The sequence below is a fragment of the Struthio camelus genome, chromosome 12, assembly GCF_040807025.1.
Source record: "Struthio camelus isolate bStrCam1 chromosome 12, bStrCam1.hap1, whole genome shotgun sequence".
Lineage (NCBI taxonomy): Eukaryota > Metazoa > Chordata > Aves > Struthioniformes > Struthionidae > Struthio > Struthio camelus.
The window spans coordinates 18284857-18310648 of NC_090953.1; the positions used below are offsets into that span (position 1 = coordinate 18284857).

General features: G+C 35.0%; 1 protein-coding gene across 4 annotated transcripts in view; it reads right to left on the reverse strand.

Annotated features, from left to right (window-relative positions):
• The window catches only part of LRRC49 (leucine rich repeat containing 49), a 69057-nt gene that overhangs the window by 7932 nt on the left and 35333 nt on the right, over positions 1 to 25792 (reverse strand). For all 4 annotated transcript variants that reach the window (XM_068958770.1, XM_068958771.1, XM_009681473.2 and 1 more), the window contains 5 exons: positions 25513 to 25574; positions 18765 to 18912; positions 9172 to 9255; positions 5487 to 5638; positions 309 to 546 (listed from right to left, as the gene is read on the reverse strand). In XM_068958770.1, coding sequence (XP_068814871.1) covers positions 309 to 546; positions 5487 to 5638; positions 9172 to 9255; positions 18765 to 18912; positions 25513 to 25574 — 684 coding nt within the window. The remainder of the gene's footprint in view (positions 1 to 308; positions 547 to 5486; positions 5639 to 9171; positions 9256 to 18764; positions 18913 to 25512; positions 25575 to 25792) is intronic.

Consider the following 25792-nt stretch of genomic DNA (forward strand, 5'->3'; position numbering starts at 1 on the left):
TAATAATACTGTATTTCCACATCAGTTTTGCAACTTAAAAACAAACAGCTAGGTCAAAGGAGTTGTGAGAAATAATTACCAGACTAAAAAGAAAACATTATATTGCTTCAGAATTTGAATTAAAGTCTTCATTAAAGAGTATCAAATTAAAATGCGCAATATAGATAAAAGCAAACAAATATGTAAATCACAAATGTATCCACCTAGATGAATACTATCAAGCAACAACTTGGTCAAATTAATATCCTAATGAAGAACATCAGATATTCTGTAGCTGTTTCCACAGCTGAAATTTGAGGCTGCCTTACCACAGAATTAGGAAATTTTATCTTCAATTTTGTTAACACTTGAACAATTTCATCAAATTCTATGAACATAAAGCAGACTGTGACAACAGTTCCCGCTGTTTGAACACTCCAGTTTCGATCCAAGCACTCCAGCGCTCCAGAACCATACAAGTAAAGAGTATCTCCTTCCACTTCCACCAAGTGAGACTCTAGAACAGACAAGCTTTGTACTGCACTGCTCAATATTGTATCGAGAGACCTGTGAGGAGGAAATAAAAACGCAGTAATATAAAAGAGAGAATCCTGAGGTAGTAACTGAATAAAGTCATACTTCACTCATTTACTAAAACCTGAACTGTCAAATATGATTGCAGTTCTCAGTATTTGTTCATTTGCAGTACGCAGTCTGGTTCAAAAAGGTTAAAGGTTGAAAATCCTGCTTCCATCAAGTAATATTACAGATGTTCTGCCCCTTTGGCAGAGAAGCTCTAGGTGTATTTTGAGCGGGACAGCCAAAAAGCACCACTCATATTAAATATCCCACTTAAAAATTCTAACTCAGAATGCCAACTAAACATACTTTGTTGTTTTAGATATCCAAAAACAAAGCCTCAACCAGTGTATGTATTCAGGCAAATACACCTTCACAGTCTGTTCCCTACTTGTGAGAGGAACAAATCCCATAAAAGTTATCACATAAGTACGTACTGTAGGATCCGGTCCTTTAAGGCCAAACAGTTATTATTAAAATCAACCAAGGGTAACGCTATTCACAGTGCTAAACAGTCATTTCCATTTATTCTTAACAAGAGTATAATTCCTTACTTAGGATCCATATATCGTGTTCTATGACCAGGATTCATTATTCAACTTACAGATGAGAATACTCTTGCATCTTGCTAAACTTAAATATTTTAATGCTTTCAAAAGATTAAGTATTTGTTTAATATAACGTGATTTTTCCAATTCTCAAGATCATTTTTCAAATTAAATACTGAATCCAGCTACTCTCAACTGTGTCTGTGCATCTTACTTCCCACATGACACATTCAGCTGAGCAGACCTGAAGTGCACAGAGAACTGAAAATGAGCGCAAATCATAGATTTTGAAAGTTGCATAATGATGATTACTGTCTTGTTCTTTACTACCTTCTTAGTATTCTTAACATTTTGCTTTGTTGACTACGAGTGAACACTCAGCTTATGTTTTCTTGAAAATATCTACCACAACTCTTGCCTGGAAAAAGATAGTTCAGAGGCCATCATTTCATACGTGAAGCTATGATTATTTATCTTCATTGACTTTCACCTGCCATATTATTCCCTAGTCCCTCATCTTGAAAAAGCCTTCTGAAATTATTCACTATGATAAAACATAGTAGTACACTTACATCAATTCTAACCTAGCTAGTGGGGGTAAAAGCAACACAGGCTTTAGGGAAACAAGTTAATATTATCTAAGGCTTCTCTCTTCTAACACATATTGACAGGTCTCCATTAATCTGTTAAAATGAAGTTAAATCAATGATTGAGAATGCAAACGCTTTCTCATTTCTCTACCCAATCATGAAAAAGAAACAACATCCAAACTTTATATGAAGATCATTCCTACAGCTTCACAGAAGAAGTCTTAAAGCATGACTTCTGAAGCAACGAGAATGACTTCATGAACAGGTTAATCTTCAAGTTAATGTAGGTGCAGTAGTAAATTGAACTTTGTTAAAGCAAGAAGAAATAATGATAAAGAAATAATGATAAAGAAATAATCTACAAAGTAATTTGGAGAGGAAAAGACAGGATTTTGGTTTAGCTTGCCCCATAAATGAATGCTGAAAAGAGGTAAATGATTTCAATTACTTCCAAGGAGTACAAGTAATTTTTGGTGATGGGTAAGTCAGCTGTAGTCAAGGAACAGTGCACGCTTCTAAAATGCTGACTCAATACTTTACACCCTGTTTAGAACCTATATTGCAACATACACAGACATTCCAAAAATGTTTTCTGAATTACAGTATTAACACTTTCTCAACAAAACAGAGCAGTATCTATGAAAACATAGTAGCTTGAACAAGTAGGTCCTAATACTAACAGGCACTGAACTGTTCTTCCGGAAGGAATGCTCAGAAGAACATTAGTCAATCTGTTACCTCAATATATTCAAAGTTCGCTACAAACTCTGTTCTCTCCTTTCTACATATCAATTTCTTCCAACTTTTGCATGGAACACTAAGGCATAAGCAGTCAAAGTCCTCTCTTCATATGCAGACAATTTGGGTCATCTTTTTTCAAAGAACTTTTATTTTCTTACACATTTCACATAGTTTTCAACAACTAGAAGAGGATACTAGAGACAAGAAAATTACTCTTCTGAAACAAGAGTCCTTTCCCTTGTCCCCCTCAGTGAGCACTGAGAGTTATGTACTAATAAGTTAGCTGCCGTTTTATTTTTGAGTATGGTCAGACTTTAAAAGGAATCATATGCTTCCAGGTAACATGATGGTTTTAGAAGCAAACTTCTAAGGTCTGCTCTATGTCTGTTCATCACTCAGCTCCAACCCCAAACTCTTATCTCAATTAAAACTACATCCTCATATTAAGCAGCTGTCTAGGTAACAGTAGGAGTCAATAAAAAGACAAATAAAATGGATTCCCCTACTGACTCAAAAAAGCTTGGTGGCCTGTTTTATTAACTTTGTTTCATTGGCTCTGTTATACTCGCACTAGAATCTTTTCACCATTGTAAGATACCTCATAACTGGAATATAAGGGCTCTCTCGGTAACCTCACAAGTGTAAGCTGTCATAAATATCTTGAGATATTTATATATCTTGAATCACTGTGCATTGAAAATAGACCACAGCATGTGTTTCCCCAGTCTCCCATAGCAACATATTTCGACAGGGTCTGTGACTTAAGTTTATAACACTTCTGAAATGTACTCTGAATTATTGCAAAAGAGTATCCACCTACGATTAGAAAGTGACATTTTTGCCTTTGTTCAGTGCTTTATGTTTGCGTATCTGAATTCATATTTTTTCCAAAGTGTGAATCAGGATCACAGAGATAGCATCTACATGATGTATATATATATAATGCCAATTCACATATATTTTAACCTAACACAGCTACGCTCTTCTGTAAGCTAGCTTGCCTGATTTTCACCAATTTGAATTTTCACCAAACTACTTTTTTCCACACAAATATTCATTTTAAAATAGCAATATTGCCTTTTTTTTTAAAAAAAAAGGCAAAAAATTCCTAGGCTTAAAAATTCCAGGCTTAAAAATTCCTAGAAAGTGTGTGTATATATGTATTTTATTTGGATGGGCTGTTCTTGCGAATAAGGCACACACAATTCTGTAAGATACAAAGGCTAAGTAAGGTAACATTTACTGTCAATTTATTTTTACAAGGACATTTGTCAAAGGAAAAAAAATTCTAAGATTTCTAATTCGGATGTATTGCTCCTCCAGCAATTGTGTTTCATTACAGTAGTGTAATGCACTCTGAACTGCACTCAAGGTTACTTTCAAGGAAAGAAGATATCGATGGAGATGCCTACTTACATAAGGGTAGAAATGTAGAGAACATCACCTTTTCCACAAAAAGTCTTCCCAGGCTTTCAATTTGATTCTTTTGAGATCAAAACCTTGATATGTACGTATCCCTTTACAATGCTTACTTAAGTTGCTTTTTAAATAGTTTTATATTGTAGTACATTGACTTTGTTATGGGGGATGATTACTAACATTGAATTAAACTTTTAGGTAAAAAAGAAAGCAAGAAAGCAGCAGCTCAACAAATACTTGGGGAAAAGTTTTGGAAACAAGAACAGAGAGGGCTACAGCGATTTAAAAACGCAAAGGGGAAAAAAAAAGTCTTTTATAAGATGCAGCACTTGAGTAGACATAAAAAACAGATCTAGTCAATACTATGTTGAAACTGTCAAGATCAGATGGGTTCTGTTTTTGAAATGCAGAGACTTCCTGCCTGTACCTAACGTTTCCCGTGTCGATCAGTCATGGCAGGAATTTGTACTTGCTATTGAATTTGTGCAGACTATTTTTCAGGCTTTTGCCTGAGTGAGCCAAGCTGAAAAGTGTTCTAGTTCAGTTGTAGCCCAACTGAGGCAGATATTGTTCATTAAATTCTGCATTTGTTTCTTAAATTATACGGAGTGTTCGACAGCCACCTTTTAGATGCGTAAAAATAAGTACGCCACATAAAAGTAAAATACACAGAATATTGACTATACATAAACACATTACACTGTATTTTGATTCACTCTTTTAAAAAGTAATTGGATTATCATCTAGCTTGTGAAGTTTCTAATCTTGGAAAAGACAAAATGACAAAAATATGCCTTTAATAGAAGCATAATACCAATCTTAAATTGGGTTGACTGTAGCAGTGCTAAAGGCGGAATCTGAAAATTCATTTAGCTTTCACTCAAACATATGCACCTGTTGATTTTAAATGGGAACCGTATGCATATAGAAATATCAATGGATTTTCCCAATGCATAGTAAGACTAGAATTCCCAAGTATTTTTCCATTTAAGCATTTAAGTCCTTAAAGAAATACCAACATTATTATTTTAAAACTTTCCTAACGTCACTTTAAAAAAGTAGAATAATCTTTTCTTTGCAGTCTTAAACCTAAGTTGGTTTGTTTGGTTTTTCTTTTTTTAAACTAACAATACAAAAATTTTCTTAGGAGTCATTAAGCGAGGAATAAATCCAAGTCGACATCAAAGAACTGCTACTGTTGCAATAGCGTAGGTTCAAAAACTGGTCCAATAAGAGAGAGGTTGCTGTTTAAAATGAGAAGACCACCAATGTAATGCTCCCATGTTCTCCTTTGTTGTTTTTCTTTTCAAACTGATCTAAGCCGCCAAGGAAACAACTTCATACCTCCTGATCTTCATATCTTACGAACTCCATATCTAACATTTCTCATAAACATGAGATCTTCCTTTATTTGGCAAAATTACATAATAATTTCGCTTTCACTTCTTTTGTCAATTAGTTGCCACTACTAGTTACTAATGCCCAACAGATTTAACCGAGAAATAAAAGATGTCTTCAGGATGAATCTGGATATATTACTTCTGACAATGAAATACAGTGAGATTTCAAAGTTAAGCAGTAACTTTAAATATAAAACAGGAACAGAAAGAAATATTTCTCAGTAAAATACCTGCTTTCTTCAGGAAATACATATGTAGCACTGCCATTGATCTGACATGGTTCATTATCTTTATCTTGATTCAAAGAAGCCACAAGGGCTACTCGATTCTGCTGTATCTCCCACTGATGAGCAATATTGCAAATTGTTAATCGTTTCTTTTCCTGAAACAAAATACGGAAGTCATAATAGATTATGACAGCACAGTATCACCACACTGGCTTGTTATAAAAGAGATATGTTGCTTAATCCAAACATTCTAAATATTTTAAACATTATGATTTCAAGAAATAGTAGTACTGGCTCGCAGTCATGCACTGAAATCAACGTGTCTTTCAAGCATTATTTTGCATAACTGCCAGTGAGCAATGATTTCATAAAAGTTGGGATAAGAGAAGCAAGAAAATTACATAAATAAAATTGCAACTGGTAAAAGTCTAGATTTAAACTAGTTTGGATAGCCACAGAAGTCTTGCTTCGACAATCTGGAGCTGGCTGTAATATTCCTCCCACAAAAGAGGGCAGACAGCTTGTGACAGGCGTCATGCTGCTACAGTGATCTTAGCACCTACACTAACGGTTATGCAACTGCTATAGTCATAGCAGCAAATGCAACGTAATTGCATGGGGAAAGAGTTACCACCTTCTTAATAGGAAAAAAGTCACAATTTTTAAAAAACAGAAAACGGAGCTACCTTTGTGGTAGACACAAGGACTAGAACAGATCTAAGTTCAAACGTTTTTAAATGCTAGACAGGTCTTGTCAGTGAATCTGTGAAAATCTTGAGAAGTCTATTAAATATTTGTTCTTGTACAGGCATACAAATCCTGTCAATTACCTACAACTCTACCTTTTAATGTCTCCAGTTTAGTATGCAATACGTTCACCACTAGGTTAAACAACAAGGTGCTCTTAGATCAGCAGTTGAACTCTCTTCAAACGAAAACTGGGCACAAAAATAGTTTCAAAAGGGTAAATTAACTTAGTTTCAGTTCATTTGTTTTTTCTGAACCAGCTGTAACTCACCAGGAGTTAGTGATCCCTCTGTTACAATACTTATTAATGAAACCCAAACAAGTAGTAACTTGGAATTTCTAAGAGGAAAGTATCATAAGGAGCTCAGTATAAAACATATTTACATCCACAGAACATGTAGAACACAGAATATCAAAGCTTTTAAAACGCAAGCTTTACCTAAAGAGAACATCCAACTGCTTGGTACAAATTTTCTTTAAGTCTCACAGTATCAGAAACCTTTAAAATGTTTATTGTCTTTAAAACGTTCTTCTTTACTTAATTTTAAAGTAAAAAGCACAAAACTCTGCTGCATCCCACTCAATTTGCCCAAGGAGTTATTGTATTACCTGATTATATAACACTGACTGCACATATTTTCAGAGATGAATGGCTCCATATCATAGAAAGTAGGGGAAGTTGTAACAGTCAGGGGTTTCTTCCACCACATTTAGAAAATTTTATTTGTTCTGGAGGTTGGGGGTCTCTTCATTACCTCATCAACTGCACAGCTCTACCATTTGCTACCCGTTAATTGTGGGCTGCTGACTCCTACGGAGCTTTCAAAACTTCATTTATTTTACAGAAGCAAATTTTACAAGTGTGAAGATTCTGCTAAAAATAATTATTTCTTGTTCCAGTTAATATTGGGTTCGGACACAACTGAAAAGGAACTTGAGACTTTCTCAGAGCAGTGGGTTTTAGCAGGAAAAAAGGTCTGGAGAAAGGAGATGAAGAAACTCCACTGTGAAGGCAGGCAAATATCAGCAAAAGAAAAATGGCATTACTGAAACTAAATTTTTTAAAACAGCACAGGGAAACAGCAATTCTTTGCAACTGAATGAGTGGTTTGGCATTTCATTGACACTGCACGTGGGAGGAAAGCGATAGCAACAAAATTTGCAGAATATGATTCTCTAAATAACTCCTTCAGAATGAGCTCTTATTAAAATCATACCTATTGCCAATTATTTCACTGGACTTCAAATCTACTCACAGATTTGTTCCGCTCAATGTAAACAAAGATATGAAACAAAAGAGCAGAATCCAAACGTATAGGAAGAACACAGTTAGAAGTGAAAGATATATGAATCATTCTACTGAATTAAGCAAGAGTGGCATTTGGCTGTTATGCCACTTATTTGTTTTAAGATAAAAGAGATACCTCCACTTAAGCATAAAACTTTAAATTTCCTGTTGAAACCCAAGTAACAATGGCATTACACATTAAAAATATATGACTTTTTCTTCTAGGGAAAACCTCCACCAGCAAAAAGCATTAAGAAATCTAGGCCACCAAGATAAACAATTCCTCTATTACAAGGAAACTTACCTCAAAGGTAAGAACATGAAATAAAACTAAACACTTTCAGCAAATACAGTCTTCCTTCCAGGCCAGAGAGACGGTCAGCTTTTCAACAATAAAATTTTACAATGTGTGAATACTATTTACTAAATTTTTTATATTACTAAGGACTGGCATCACAACTTCATACCCAAACAGATTTTAAATACATCAGTATCTTATAAGGAAAAATAGCAAAATGACAGGATTTGAGACCTGTTTATCATTACACAGACCCAAATTATTTCTTTGGTAAAATACAGAAAATCAAAATATACTTGGATGCAAATATACAGAAAATTAAAATATACTCTTAGGTAGTAGACACGGAATTATTTTCCCTTCCATATATCTGGTTCTTTTCTATAGTTATACTATTAAATTCTGTTCATGTCTTTTTACTTTAGAGTTTTCTAAGTTTGCTGCACTTCTCCTTACAGCTTCCCGCAACTACTTTCCCTCTAAACTCCTTCATAAAATAATTGACTTTGCTTAGGCAACTAAATAGGGATATGTGAAAATATTTTTTTCATTTCGACCATCAAGCTGAACAGCTTTCAGTATAACCATTACTAGATGACAAAAGGTTTTATTTTAGGGCATTTTTACTGAAAGCAAAGATGAATTTGTGAAAACATGGCTATATTCAACAAATAAAGGAAGGCTAATGCACTTACATCCTTGAACTTTGGTCTCCCATTTCCAGCACAGGTCATTTAGTCATACCAACCTATAAGAGTATTCTGGAGCATACCTCAGTCTCCCCTGTTAGAGCTATTCCATCTTGTGCACATAAGCATTAACCAGGCCAGAGAGAGTAGTTCTGTGGCCTGGTGGATGCGTTTTCTTCTGAGAAGAACGACAGCTGGAGTCCAGCTGCCACTCTGATGACTACTTAACTCTTACTACAAAGAGGAACAACTTCAACAGGAAAGTACAAAGGAAAAACTGCCTCAGAACACCCTATATGGCAGCAGTTACAGCACTCACCTGAAATGGGGGAGACTAAGTTCAAGGAATTTGAAATCACTGAAAAGTCCTTTACTCTCAGATTTACTTTATTTCTGGATTTGAGAAAGTGAAGTTTGCCATTTATCACCAGTCCCATGTATTCAAATGGGTTTTTGCATATAACTTGAATGGCTTAGATAGGAGGGTTTCAGTTGTGGAGTGCACTGTTTAAGCTGTGGGGAAAAAAAAAATGTTTTAAGGAGATAGAAGTATATGGGATATAGAAAAACTACAGCAAAAATATCAGGATCTAGAATATTACTGTAAACTAGTTTACAGTATATTTGTCTAATTTCAGTTAGGCTTAGAACAATCACAGAAAATACCTTAAGCAAGGTCTGTCTATGGCTTTCACGCTTCCTTTCTTCCTCTTTCCTTGCTGCAACAGATGCCATGCGCCTTTCTTCTTCCTGGATGAAGAAATAAAAATAACGTTATAGAAGTAGGAATGGACCAGGTTATGAAAAACATCACTGATAAACTACTCATATTCCTTCAAGTGGGTATTTGAAACAATTTTTTTTGAAAAGTAATATACCTTTAGAACAGTATCAGTAAGAATACAATGGGATAGATATGCTTTGGCACAGGCAATAAAAACTCACAGGGACTATGACACACACTTGGGCAAATTCAGACTGAAGCTATATATATATATATATATATATTTTTTTTTTTACCCCAACTACCAAGACCTATAGTTGTGAAATGTCTAGTCACGCTCATACTGCACACAACACACCCTGTAATGACTAGATAAGTGCAACAGTTAGATTCAGAGAATGGAAGTTAACAAATTGAAAGGAGAAACATTACTTAGACATATTAAAATCTGTCACTTCTTTTATTAAATCACAAACATTTCTTAGTTTAATGCCATTACTTATTCTTATTTAATTTTAGCATATACAAAGAGTAGAGTTTAGTGAAAGAAAAGAAAAAAGGCTCAGCAGACATGCGTTCTCTTCCCAGCTCTCCGAAGGACTGTGCATGAGTTTTCGCAGATCACTTTCCTGAATCACAATTTCTCCATCTGTTAAAGAGGAGCAATGTCACTAACTTTCTCTGTCACTTTGAACACTAAATATGAAACGTTGCATAAAAAATAGGCACCATTATTTCAGAATTTTAAATAAAGTAAACCTCTGAAAGATTCAGCACAGCGAATCTAATATTTTCCAAACACATCCTAAGGACGACAACCTAGTCCTTCCCGAAGAAGGGAAAGAAAAAAAATCCAACCCCTCAAAAAACAATCTCTACCTCATTTTATTTCTACATAATAATGGAGCAGATAGAGGATAAAAATATATTCAAAATCCATTCAAACTACCCTTAAAAAAATTTAACAATGAGAAAAAAAGTTTTCATTACCTAATTCTCCAAGTTTTGCTTTTGCATTTCTTTAGTGATTCTACAGCTTATAATCAACAATATACACTTTGTCACGTTGCAACAATTTGTTGTCTGGCAAAGGGCAGAAAAAGGAAAATTAAGAAGTAAGGATTTTCCACTGTCCTGAAAACAGACCTGAGCCTAAGAACTAAATAATCAATTTGACTTATGTTATGCCTGGAACAGGACATGGAGATATAAAGAATACAGAGGAGAAAATTTAATGAATGTTGAAATTTTGCTACTCAGACTTTCCAGCTGGCCTGGAGACTGGATTTTTAAGGATTACAAGGCTCCACATACTATCACACCCCCAAACCCAATACATCCATACGATACACGTGTACATTTCTTCTAATGAAGAGGCCTAAAAGAAACAAACAACGTTCTAGGGAAGAAAAAGGTTATAAATCTATATGTGAACAGCTTGTTTATTTAAGAGACTAATCTAACTCTTAATAAAAGCAATGAGAATTCTTTGTTTTCATTAACATGAGTAGGATCAGGATGCTTACCTGTTAAAAAGACAAGTAAACGTTAGAAAAAGAAAACGCTAAAGGAACAAAACCAAACCATAAAATGTATCTGAAAACCTGAAAGCTTCCTCAAGAAATATAGATACCTACTCAGAAGGAGATACTAAAGATAACAGAGGTATGTACAGATTAATATTCATACAGTCCTTTGAAAAAGTACAAAGTATATCTATTCAAAGAGTATTTAAAATATAACAGTGCATTATAGTCTTAGTATTTTTGGACCAGTTATTGCACTTTTTTTTTTAAATATGAAAATACACAAGTGAGTGGGCTGAATTCCATTTATGCCTGAGTCCTAATTCAAGATTAATTTTTATAATTATAAACTATTTCCAGGGACTTACCTTTTCTCAGTCAGTAACACCCTGAGAAGGAAACAACATTTTCAAAGTCAACTATAACACACTAACAATATTTCTCACCAATATTATTTACCCAATCACATTCCAGAAGAGTCATTGATTCCTAAGCGAGTCATGCAGTGAAGATATTTCATTCTCCTGATAAAGCAATTTAATTCTGCAGTACAGCCATATTAGGTTGAACGTTCCCTGTTTACAAAAGTCTAAACTTTCTCAGAGCACGGTATTTTTAGAACATACATTTTTTCAAGTAACAACGAAACGTTCACTACAAAGTAAAAAGCATAGCGTTCTTCCAACACAAACATTTGGGAAGCATACTTAACTTGCTTTAATTCATATGCTATTTGGGTGTTTCTATTAAAGTATCTTCCAAGAACACAGAGAAACTGTTTGGCTTGCCTTAAAATAGAAAGCTCCTGTTCAAGATAATTGATCCTTGCCTTTTCACTTTCACTTTCCAGAAATGTGTTAAGTGTATTAACAAACAAAAATGAACAGAAAGCATCATAAACCAAGATGACACGTTGGTATTTCAAGTCTTCTGTACAAAGAGCTTATTCTGTGTTCACAGTATTATAAGAACACCTCAGCATGTGGATGAATGCTTACTGGAAGATGAAATGAGACAGGAACTTCACGCTTAGCATCACAGCCGCATCTTTAGGTAAATCATTTCCAAAGTTTAAGAAGTTAAGTTTCCAGAGGTAAGGGTATTGTTTACACGTATACAGCCCACCTGAAGGCCAATGGCAAACCATGGAATTTGATATCAATCTTTAAATTGACTAAACAACAAACTTTAAAATTGTCTCTTTATGACTTGTAACTGACCATGCCTATGTTAAACAAGAGGCCTCCCCTGGTTCAAATTAAGGCACAAGGCTCTGGGTAGGGGAACTTTTTCTTATTCAGTCTTATGCAACATTCCCCTGGAGCACAAATAAGAAAGCCTTTCTTTTTTTTTTTTTAAAAAAAAAAAAAAACCCTAAAAGCTGCTCATGACATTTTGATGATGAAGTTTTGCTGGCAGCTTCCTCTGCTGCTGGTCTTCTCAGGTTTTCCTGAATAGGGTATTACCAAGGGGCTGACATCATAAAAGTACAAAGTAATTCAGATTGGAAGGGACCTCAGGAGGTCACTAATCATGTTTCTGCTAAAAGGAGCATCAATAAAAAAAACTCAAAACACCGATACAGAAGGCATTATAGAGCTTAATACACCAATATACTGTGTAACGAACCCAAACACCTGAACAGGAGGGTAACAGTCTGAGGCTGTGAAAATCATGAAATCAAGCCATTCTAGGTATATGCCACAAACATCATATGAGAACGTATGATACAAAAGGTATGATACAAAAAGAACTAAAGACGATTCTCATGACAGCTATTTATCCCACTTACACATTGAAGTGCATTAAGTTTGTCTTTACTTGCTGAAAACAGTCTCAACATATAAACACTAGTATACTAAGTTAATGAGATAACTCTACAGAAAACAGCTTAAAGTTGATTTCATTTTCTATTTAAACCTACTAATTTGGCATTGTGTTTATGCTTTTAAACTTGGCTTCCTAAAGAAACAAGATCTTCACAATTTCATTGTCTTTTCTAATGACTTTCAACACATTAAATAACGTCTTAAAGTATGGTTAGAAGTCTCAAATTACATTTTATTCTTAAAAGTTTGATTATTTAAAATTGGTATATAGAAAGAAGAGAAATGTAATCTAGCATTCCCACCACAGGAAAGCAAACAAACTACCCATGCTATTCCAAACTGAAGCACTGCTGTCTTTCGCACTGGGGAAGGTAAGAGGATTAGAGAACAGAGGGCACTAATCCACAGCAAAATAAGCTTACTCAGTGCTCCTGCTTTTGAAACAACTGAAGTTTTTCCTTCATACTTTAAGACAAACTTGCATAAACTTACTTCCCTAACTCAATTTTCTCTCCAGTTCCACAAATATCCCTTCTCTCCCTCACCACCACTCATAAAGCCTTTCCTTAATTCAGCTCAAAAACGCCCTTCTTGACGCTATCTTCCATACACAAGGGTCTACTGCCCTCATTTAACAGTCAGTCCAGCGCATTCTCCACCAACGCAGCCTCAATACAAAGAATGAAATGAGCTAATGCAAATTATGCTCTAACAGAGCCTTTCAATTAACTGGATAAGACCCTATGAACAGTTCATATGAATTATAGGCAATGGAAAAATACTTTTTTTTTTACATATAGTTTTGTAAAAAAATATATAAATTCAGCCTAAAAAAATCCAAATTTTACTCAGTATTTAGAAGCAATATGATAGAGAAAACATCTGCATAAAGGTCAAGGGCAAATCTACTTTTGATGGAAATCAGGTCCAAACACATTTCTTGATTAATCTTACAGAACACATGCAATCAATCAAGAAAAAACACAAAGTCATAAAACAAAGCCTTTAATAACCTTGCCACAATTCATTCGTTCATTATCACCCACTCTTCTTTTTTAGTTCCAGCTCTTCTGAAACTCTTTCTAGGTCTTTCTTAGTTTGCTTCTCCTCATTACTCTGTTGCTGTTGTCAGTAACTTTTTATCTCTCTTCTTGATAGTTCCCAGATGAACTAAGGCTATTTCAAATCATACCTCTGTGTCTTGTCTTTTTGTGTGTTCAAAACAGTAAAACACTAGGCTAACAATAATGCATATTTCATTTCTGTTAAAGAATGGCTGACAGCTCTGCCATCTCCAAAACTGGTCCAAACCCATTTTGCCCTCTTTCCTAGATTCAGTCCTAGTTCCAGGTTGTCAGGACCCACTCTTGAAAGAACATCTCCAGTACACCTCGCTATAATTTAAACCCCAGCCAGTGGTTTGAATAAGCATACCCAGCACCTGTGCAAGACGGGAAATCTCCTGCTCTATGAGCCTGTCAGGAAAGAAAAATTCATCGCACTAAAGAGACAGCTACTATAACGACCGCAGGAGAAACCAAAACTCCACAGCTCTGTCAAAGACAAGCTTTCCCAGAAGGCAAAGACGTCAGACCATTGGCAAAGAACTTGGACGTCCTCTCTTTTATGTGGAAATTTTCTCCATTTATTACTTCTCTACTTCCCCACCTAAAAACTTACTAAATAAATGAAAAGCCATCTTCACAAAGAGAGACAGGAAAATAATCCTTAAAGAAGCAGATGTCTCACCTTCTGCAATCCAAGAACCATCGGACTGAGCTTAAAAAGGCTGTAGGTTTACATTTTTCAGTGTGAAGCAACAGTGGTGACAGAACACAAAAAGAAGGTGGCATAACAAAGCTACTGGTGATCACCTTCAGCAAAAACTTTATTTCTACAGTACAGGCATACCGATAGCTCCCTCTGCTGCTAATTGAGCACTACTGTAACAAAAGCTTTATAAATCTGAACTTTAGCCAAGCCTATCATTATGCCACCAGTCTTACAGGACATAACATCCAGCAAGACCCGAGACGGATCCTAAAAAGAGCATACTGGAAGGTACGCCTTCTTCTTCACGACTGGTTTACTATTACTCAAACAAGTTATTTCCAAAAGATGATATTTTTCCAGTGACTGAAAAAGATAACAACCTTGCAAACAGTGAATGTGATGTTTTATTTCCATAGTACATCTACCTTAGAATTATTCTAATAATTTCCATATATATATTAGAAATAACTCTAGTGTACTTCATGTATACCACGTTAGCTAATTTAATAAAATAGGAGAACATGAAAAATGGCCTGGAATATAAACTTAAGCTTTCAAGCTGTGAAGAGATTGAACACAGTACACTTAAAATGCACAAAATCCAGTTGCCCTGTATTTGCAGATGGCAGACTATTTGTTACATACAGCACATAGGCTGATTTAATATAAGAATGAAATATGAATATAAGCATGTTTATAACAGGAAAATATGTATGGAAAATAATAAATATAGAATTTCCAACCAATTATTGATCTTTAAATGATATTTGACAATGAGATAGATTTTTTTTTTAAATTTTAGTATTAACTTCTTTTTTTGGTAAGATCTTATTTAAAAGGCACAATTACTACCAGCAAGAATGAATTTGGAAACTCCTGAATTAGCTTTTTATTTTTATTTTTAAAAGGGCTTTTTTTTTTTTTTTAAAAAAAGGTATTCTGTAAAGAACCAGAGCGCTCTGCTGTAGTCTGAGGAAGTGTAAGCAGCTGATGGATTGGATAACGGAATTCTGTTCTGGATAAAGTAGTGAACTTCCAACTTAGACCTAGGGTGCTTAGATTGGGGGTGGGGGGGGAGGAGGAGTGGAAGGGAAGCAGCTAGTTGTGCTTTATTTTTTTCTTAGACATTTCCGCTGATCAGAGAGTTTATTCTAAGTGCAAAGTGAAAAGTAGTAAAGTTTTATTGTTAAAAACATGTAGTTTAACTTTTGATCTAGGAACCAGAGCACATTTAAAAACAAATATATACATAGCAGATTTTGTTGGGAAACCGTATTGAAGTGATGGATAGAAATGATGTTCTCAGCTAGATTACTTCATGCTACAGGATACGCACACATTTCGTTCATACTTAAATATTTACTCTATATAGGCAGACAATATCTGTTAACTGTTCTGAAAGATTAGAGGAAAAAATTTAGATCAGAGCTGAACTGTACATGCCACTGAATTGGTCCACTTTTGAAAAATTTCAGACTACAAAACATATTCAAAAAGTGCAGTTCCCAGAAAATCAGCCATTATAGGATGCTAACCAAACAATGCAACAGACTACAATTTATTAAAGAGTGCTCAGGTCACATCCGTAACGCACTTCAACTTCGTATAAACCTATTCCGTTTGGCTATAAATCAAATCACATTACCTCACACCTGAGGCAGACTAAAGGTATAAATAACAGATGGTTACTGATGATTACCACAGGTGACGTGGGAATTTGTCAGGCCACTAACTCAGCCTTTCCCACACACACTCAAGCCTTTCCATTAATTTATCAGTTTTGGAGAAAGTAAAAGCTTTCCATTAAACTGAGGCTTTAGATACATGATAGAAAGTGGATAGGTTTCTGGAATTCATCTTGTAGTGTGGTAAACAAATAAGCATTTATAGTCTTACAGTAATTTTTCTCATAGATATGCAAAGCCCAAAATCATTACAGGTGCCTAACTTCCTCTAATTTTACTACCAATTATTTTTTGGGTCCTTGCCTCAGAGGTTTAAGAGCTTAAACTCTGTTCAAAAATAGCTTAGGAATGAGATGGCCTAAAAAAAGTCAACTTCCTCATAGAAAAACATTAAAAAGTTGTAATAACATGACGCAATAAGGAAAACACTGCCCCGGTCCACAAAACACTAAAACAACTATAATCCATAATGATTTCAATTGAAGTACAGCGGAATTTATTTGCAGGGCAGCTATATGTTTCTGAGCAGCTGTCGAAGGCAGGTACCATCCATCTTTTGCCCTGAGGTCCCCTTTCTCCAGAGAAGCCTACCAAAGAGGCCTGGTATCAAAGAGCGTACCTCTTGAAAACCAACAGGAATAAGCAAAGTCTCTTAGAAACTTTTGAAAATATCCTTCAGTTTTTATTCTAACTTGAAATAATTATCTTACCCCAACAAAGAGGGCAACTAAATGAAAGACGAGAGCAAAAGTAACAATTCTGTAAAACTCAGTTTTCCAGCAGAGAAACTTCTGAACAAGTTAGTTAGTAAGAATACGTAGTCAGAAAGAGCATATATCTGTGTCCAACTCTCAATGCTTTGCAAGACAAAGCAATACTTAAGTTCAGAATGGTCTGGACATACTTGAAACTAAAAGAAAAGATTCCATTAGTATAACCAGAGTTTGGTTCTCCTAACCAAGTGAGAAGCAGCATACACTGTACTTCCATTCCCCCACTGAGTTACACTTACCCTTGCATTTGATGGCAACAGCATGCTGCATTACTAGTTAGAATAGCTGGATTTGGCATTGCCAACTCTCTAATTTTATCAGAAATCTCATGATACTTGTTATTTTTCTTAAAGTCCCAGTTTAAGTCGTATGACTATCTGGGTAACACAACTTTTATTGGAAAAAGGCACAGAGTCTCCTCTACATGGAGAAAAGTTTAAAAAATTCTCAAGGCTCAAAAACCAGAAGGCAAATAAAAAGATGCAAAATACATTCTTTTTACAAGTAGTTTTATGAGCAGCACAACTAGTGAAGCCTGGTTTTCTATGGCTTTCTGTCTTGTGGTTGATCCTCTGATGTTTAACAATGTACAAACCCAGATTAAGCTTTTCCCATGGTTGTGCACTTCCCATACAGAGCCTATAGAGCCTAAAAAGGGTTTAGAGCTCTTTCTGCAGTTTTTTCCACTGCTGAAAGTACTGCTAGATTCTCCCTCCACTGTGTTTAAGGGCAGAGGGAACATGCACATTCTGCAGCCCAAGTTCAGGGTAAAGATGTCTTGTGACTCAAGTTTCTGAAATAATACTAAGAAAATAGTTTTGAAAACAAAACAATTTGCTAGTATTCAATTAAGTCAGTGTAAGTTCCAAAAGAAAAAAAATCCCACAATACCTAGGAAGAAATGATTACTGAGTATTCTAGATACCGGTATAAACACTTTTAGAATACATGCTCTCCCCGTTCATATTATACTTCACATCGTAATTGGGCCTATTCTAGATTCACAGTGGTTTGGTTGCAACACAACAGAACAGATGATTAAACAGTAGGTGCAATTTATAATGCATTACAGCCTTTGTACAAAGCACATGAGCATTTAAAAGACAGTATCAGCATCTGGTCAAAGATAACTGTTGTTTGTTAAGCGCATTCTACTTGTTATCTTGCTGTTATGTGGATTCCTCTTGTAAGCAAGTCAGGCTTGATATATCACTTCTGAGCAGACAGAGAAGAATTAGCACGGTTACTCTTCTGTTAAGAGACAAAACAGATGCCTTGATGACAAGGCCCCAATTAATTTCCCTACATCCTCTACCTCACAGAGTATTTCCATGAAGTCTGTAGGAAGCTACCTGTCCGAGTCCTTTCCTCCTTGTCAGGATTACCTGAACTTGACCAGCAGATTCAAAAACGAAGGGGGAAAGAGGAGGTTAGGCAAGGCAGGGAGAAAGGCAGACTGACACACAGAAACAGTGCGATCAATGGGTTCCCTTATGGAGGCAGACTTAAAAACCCACAAAATTTTTAAATGAAAGGAAATTTAAAAAATGCTGATTTTATGGTAAACAGGCTATTGTTTTGGAAGATATATGCTGTTGCTTTTCAGCTACAGAACAAGCTAATACAGTCTATGTTGAGATAGTTTGAACTAAAAGCTCTATAGTTTCTGCCACCGTGGCAGTTGGTCACACAGTCCTTACTAATGAAGGAAAACAGTTTAAACATTTAAGAATAAACATATTAAAGTGAAGCAAAGAAGTACAGCCTTACATAATACTGACCAAAATAAAAAGGTTAAAGCTTTGATTATCGTACGTCTAAATATCATTCAACTCCAGATTGAAATAAAAGACGTCATTTTTCCTATATATACAAAACCCTACATTTTACTCTTTAAATTTAAAGATCTAGCAAGTTTGACAAGAAATATGTTATAGAAGATTTCTTACTGTGATTCTCTTCATATCTAGCTGTCGAAGCTGCATCATATGATGGAGAACAGTGTGTTTGTACCATGTCTCCTGAGCTATTGGATTGCCATCAAGGGTAATATCCGACAGGGATGAGGAATCAGCAAGGCACAGAATATCCTCAAAACTGTAACCAAAAAAGTTTATAATTTTAATGCCATGGAGTAGGAAGAAATTTGAGATGGCAGATTTTTTTTTCCCCCTCTTAAGAAAAGAATATTTTCCTGTACTGAGAACAAGAGCACATCATATATGACAAACCAAATTAAAAGTATTTTGAAAGATCAAGAACAGCTGCTGCTGTTCCACATTTTTCTCTCTCCACAAACAGGTATAAAGAGATGCGGAATAAAGAAGTTGTTAACTAAAGGAGTATAGTTTCACATTAAAAAAAAAAAGCATACATATCAACTTATAGCCCCAAAATAATATGAATTGTATTTGCCATAAAAAACACCACACAAAACAAAAAATGGAAGAAAAGCAGCCAAGTACGAAGACTCCAGCATGATCCTGGGCATTTGTGACATTATTATAAATTGCAAGAAAAACAAATATAAAAGTATTATAAAATCTTTAAAACAGATCTGCCTATTGTTCTGAGTTCAGTCTACACACACTGAAGAGTTGGCTGTTTAAACAACACTTAGTTTGGTTTCCTGACAAAAACAACTTTTCTATATAAAATGTATTTAGAGATGTACAGCCTATATGCTCTTCCTTTTATTGAAGAAAAAATTTGAAAATAAAGTAGCTGACCCAGATAAATTGTATTTTTTAACATCAGGGAACTATTTAGTCTGATTTTTAAAAGAAGCTGAACACTCGCAGTAGTAAACAGGACTCCAATACCTTTTTAGACATTGATTACAGTGCATACATGTACAACTGTGGCCCTGTCTTTATGCACTGCGGCCTCAAAGCGTTGAGCCCATGTTACTAAGTTAAACAAGCAAGTTCAAATGAAAGTACAAATAACTCCATTCTCAAAAGTACCAAGTTAATTTTAAAAAACTGAAAATAACAAAAGAATGAATGATGATCACATCCAAAATATAAACAATAAAGAATATCGTTTTGCTAGACAAGCAGAAAAATTTAATGAAGTTCTGAAATAAGAGACTACTTCTGAACTGGAAAACACAGAATTATTGTCAGAATATCCAAAAATGGAGTTCCTACCGACTGCATCAGGTTACAGATCTTACTGCTCTTGGTGGTAGGAAAAATCTTCCACTATAATACTCAAGAAGATGCAAAACCTAAAGTATGCATGGGACTGTGACTCAGTAATCATGCGCAGTACAGATGCTCATACTAAAGGCTGCCATTGAATAAAATGGCAACTGCCTTTATCATTGGTATCACTCAGCTTTCAAAAAGCATATCATAATCTGCTGAGGACTAACATTCAGCTGCAAAAGGCTAGAGAGCTACCATAATGTCAGACATAAAATGAGATCTCTCTGAAAGATTCCAGTATTAGATAAAATTATTTCCACAACAAAGAATAAAACAGGCAAAAAAAAATCACCAAATAGCTCTCAGTCTTAACCAGCAGAAGAACGGTCTGGATACGTTACGGATCTGGACACCAGCATAAGCCAACAGGAGCGAAGAAAAGAAAGCTCCCAAGAAAAGTCTCAGAACAAACAACACAGTTAATATGGCACACATGTAACTTCAATATGACATACCCAATGGTTGCTGGGTATGAACAATGACAAAGTGAAGTGAAAGAGTCTACTGACCTTCTGCTCAGTAGATTAAAGCAACACAAGGACTAACGAAAAATGAACTGTGTATGCCTTCCAAAGAAACCAGCACAGGTGCTTAGCATATATATAGTGTGTATACATATGTATATATATTTACTTTTTTGTACATGGGGTTAAGTTGACAAATTTGGCTATTACTTTCTCTGCTCCTTTTTGTGTCCTGGTTACTTTTCCATAAAACAGTTTGCTTAACTGCATTACTGGAAGATCATGTTGACATATTAGTTAAAATATCTATTCAATATCCTCTGAAGACAAAAGAGGATTCTCCCAAATGACACATCACAGAAGTCAGTAAAGAAAACTCAAACATTCCAGCAGAAGAAAGGATAACGGTGAATTTCTATTAGGCTAGAACAGATTTTACTTAACAAACTATCTTAGATATGAAAATATTTGGTCTTCAAAATTAGTTTCAAATCATTTCAATATATTCTTTAAAGGGCTCTATTCCAAGCATTTCCAAACAGTTAAACAAATAGTACTCCTGCCATTATATATGATTTACATAATTTAAGTAAAACCAATCTCTTCAGGAAATGATAGAAAAGTTGAAAGTTTGCTAGCGTTTTCAAGCCCTTCCACTTAAACATGCTGCTGTGCTTTGAAATTCTCAGCACTTAGCAAATCAGAACATTTACTTCTAGAGCTGAAACAGATGTGCTTGCTTTATCCTGCTTTTTGCTGCCCTATTAGTAGCCCAATTTTAGAGTAAACAATAGTGCAAACCAGTGAACTTCTCAGATCTTTTGCATACACACATGAAAAATAAAGCGTTAGAAATTCAGTGTAGAAAACCTAATATATTGTACTTATTACATCAGTATCCCAATCCTAAGAGAAGTAAAACTTTAATATAATACATGTACCAAACACATTACATACTTTATGAACAAGCTTCTGTCCATTTCCCAGCACACAGGGACAACTGCAACAGCGGTGAGCGCTGACGCTCTATGGGAATCAGAGGCCACATCTCAATTCTCTCTCTCCAGCCTCTGTTCACTACAGAGGACTTGACTTGTTGAGCCACTCATGTAACACAAAGCAGCTGTAGACGATGTTCTTTCAGAGCAGCTCTCCTCTAGTGCTCAGATGGAACGTTTGCCCCTCTTTCCAAAAAAACTTCTCCTGCAGGAACCAGGAGCAATTAACCCCTCTTCTTTTCCATCTATCTTTCTTTCTAGCAAAGATGAATTCACCTAAAGTGGCAGTTTGTGAATTAGGGTTAAATTACCCAAACTTATTTTCTGCGGATTTTTTCAGATTTACAAAACAGATCATTCTGAGCACTCTGTCAAGATGTAGGAGTCCTGCATCCAATTCTCCCCTCTGCCAAAAGGCATACAAACCCACTTCTCCCACCTCATATGTGAATATTGCAATTTTAAGCAGCAGAATACTCTGGAGTGGTGTATGCTGAACCTCCACCAATGATATTGGTTCACTTCTAAATATTTAGTAGGCATGACCTAGGACACTTGTCTTCTGGTAAACAGCCTACTTATTGAGGAAGCCAGTTGCTTTTTCTCTCTACACTTGCACCCATGACTTTTCAAGAATATGTTCCACAAAATGGAAAAGCTCTGGAAAAAGGACGGAAAGCAACATACTAGAGTATAGTAACTTGGGTGACAACATGCTCAAGTGGAAATTGTAGGTTTAAAAAACATTCAAAGACAACTTGGGTCTCCCATCCCAGGTCTCTGACAACTAAGCTACTTTTGAAAACAGATGTTTCTACCACAAATCAGCCTTTCATTCCCATTGTACTGGTTTTGTACAAATGTTAACAAAAGTATCTATAATTTTTCATTCTGATGAGAAAAAATAACTTGTTTAGAACAGACTAGGAACATTCCGTCTCTCAGGTGTCCAGTTCAGCAACCAAATAAAGAACAGCAATTACCAGGTGTATTGAACTGGTAGCCATTTTTTTCAATATGGCTAAACACAATGCTGCAGCAAAAGAAAAAGTAAACATAGTGCTGACCTGGAGTCAAGCATAATAATGAAAATACATATTTGTTTTTAAAATTAAAAAAGTATTTCTTTTTTTCATGTTACGAAATCTGAGGAGTAACAATCCTCTTTCTGACTCTCAGTGGAGTATCTTTCCTGAAGAAAATAATTTTTGTAATCTCTTCCCAGTAACTCATGACAAACTCAAAAACTGATTTCTCATCCTTCCTTGTAACTAGTTCTAGAGACAAAAATTATAAAGCCATAAGGAATTAACGCCTTCAGTTTGTAATGGCTAATTTTTTTCTGGGCTGGTGCCAGAAATGGGACATCCTTTCAGATCTGTGTTAACTTTCACAGCATGTGGATTTATTAGCTTATATTATTTTGCTAACATACATCTTTTTTTGTAAAAGCTCTGCAGAGAAACAGCAGCATTCTGAAGCCTACTCTGAAGGTGGAGAGGAAAAGACTGGTCTTGAAACATATGATAGATTCATACATGTCTTAGTCACAGACAATTTTAAAAAGGCAATTCTGAATCTTTTACTGAAATTACAATTCCTATATCTCAGTGTGCATCTATTTAAGACTCAAGGATTCTTACTGACATAAAAATAGAAAGCAATAAAACTTCACATGGGAAGCCTGTCTGAGAAATCCTACACTTGAAAAGTACTTCATTTTCTGAAGCACTTCATTTTTTTTGAAGGATTTTTTTTTAAAGGGTCGTTACAAAAACATTTTAATGAACCCATAATATAAATATAACTAGTTTTTGGCAACATACTTTGTTGTTTCCACTTGCAGGTTTTCTCTGTGTACTTGCAGATGAATGAATCAGAATATCTATATAATTAGTTACCTAGAAGTCATTATACAGACACAGATGTTTCTAGAGAAAACTATTTTAAAGATTATCACGCGGTACACAGTAAAATCAGGTAAGCGATTCATAAAAATACATAATGCCATTTAAATGTTCAGATACAGCATCACAATTCACTATTGTAATTCAGTATTACTGTTGCATGCAACTCCTTTGATCAGCTCAAACAGCATCAAGCCAAGTATCAGATGCCTACAGAAAATGGCTAAGAAATTAATTTTACATTTCATCATTTGCTGCTAGATGATGTATCTACTGCATAAATCAAAATGAAGTATTAATGAGGCTTTCTAGCCTTTAAAACTGCTATTATGCAATGGAATGTCATTACTTCAAAAACCCAAGCCAAATGCCATCAAAAGTTTTTTGGTTTTTTTATGTATATAATTACAGGTACATAAAGAGTTACACTGATCCATCCATCTACCTACTTACATAGGTGCATAAAGCTTATACCAGGGAAATATCTTTTTTCTGAAAAATTAAGATTGTATTTTTATATCCATTCCCACTATAAATTAAAACCAAATTAACATCATATATTTGCAAGAATGTTCAAAATAAGTATTTCTAGCTTACATGTATGAAGCTAAGACTAGATCTAAAAACAGTTTAATTAAGCCCCAATGAATAAGAGAAAAATCAAGATAATATACTCAAAATAAGCTACTGATGATAAAGTCTGAGAACTGATTACGTAAAGTTTGAGAAATACTTAAGAAACTTGCAAAAAAACCCAAATATTTTTCTTTCCTTGCACACTGCAAAAATAACACAATGAATTTGGATAAAGCAATATGAGAAAAGAGTCAGAAAGCTACACGAAATATAGCAACGACATAAAAATCATACCGAAATTCCACTGACTGCAGCGATGCTCCCTGATAACAAAGGGAATCAGCTGCTGCAGTCCCCCCCATAGCTCTTGCCAGGCTAAGACATTTGTTAGAAAAACAGAACAAATAGCATGTTTCAAATCTGGGAATTATTCAACAGGAAAAAAAAAAGTGAATCTCTCTTTATTGTCCCAGTTTAAAACATGGAGTGAAGAGACTAGCAGATGAATGAAGGGAAGAGTATATTAAGCATTCCTGAAATTCATCTTTGAGTTTTTAAAATGCTTAATACCCAGGAGTATTTAGGGAGATCACTGCATCGGTACTTTTAAGAATCTAAGGAACACGGACAAGTAGGTTGGAACTGTCCGCAGAAAACATAATGCAGGTCGACTTAAAACATCCAAGCAGCTACTACAATAAAAGCTCATACTAAAGCATAACACTTCTACAGAAGAAAACAGGTATCACAACAATGAAGTCTTTTCAGTAATTAGAGCATGAAGCATCTTTCCCCTATCCCTGTTTATCTGATTCTATCAAAATAAGTCTGGTAAAGGTTCATGATGATTAAGGAATAAAGGCAAGCACATATCACTCAAACTGAAAATTAATGCAGGTATAATTTTTTTAGTGATTTTTTTTAATATTGGCACAAGTATAAATGCAGATTCCAAAGATGCATGCATATAAAAAAGAAAATAGCTAGAAATGTTTGTCTTCTATATTACAAAGTATGCTTAGTTGCTTGAAACAACAGAAGCCCTTCTTAGAAATTTGAGTTATTCTATTTCTACCATCTGGTTTGAAAGTGAAACTATCAGGAATATACCTTTCAGACTTTACTAATAAATGAGCAAGTAAAATATAATCATGAAATAATCTAACCAACATAAGCAAGCAAAATCTGACTCAGCAGTTTGTCAAGCTTATATATTTCATTTAACATACAATCACTGTATTTAAGTGCCTTGTACAATACTACTTTAACAGACGTAGTTTAACAATAAATTTACATTTCTAATTTTCATAATTATAAATAATATGATCATCTTTAAAAGTAGAATTTTCACATTTAAATGCAAAAGGTTTAAAAAACTTTTCATGTTTAAAGTAGGAAATACAGAATGGCTTAATTATGCAATCTAACATGTTACAAAGAAGTATCTGCATTCATAGGGCAAGAATTTAAATTTAATAAAATACAGTTGTAATAGTATACCTCAAATTACTGATAGGAAACAAACTGCTATTCCCCTTACCTAGATATGTTATTGAAGCTGAGGAACAGACGTTGGAGACAGGGCAAAGTATCCACATCTTTCTAGAAGGAAAGAGAGAGGCACAAATTCAGTTGCTGAAAGATAACATCTTTTGAAGCTCTCTAGTTTGCCTGATGATGAAACACATTCACTTCTATGTGCTATAACCTTGCTGCAACATTGATTTCTGTCGAACATGCAGCTCCATTTCTCCCTAGTGCAGACTGCAAGGGAGTGTTTCAGTGCAGATAGCTACTCTGCAGAACAAGCTGCACCACTT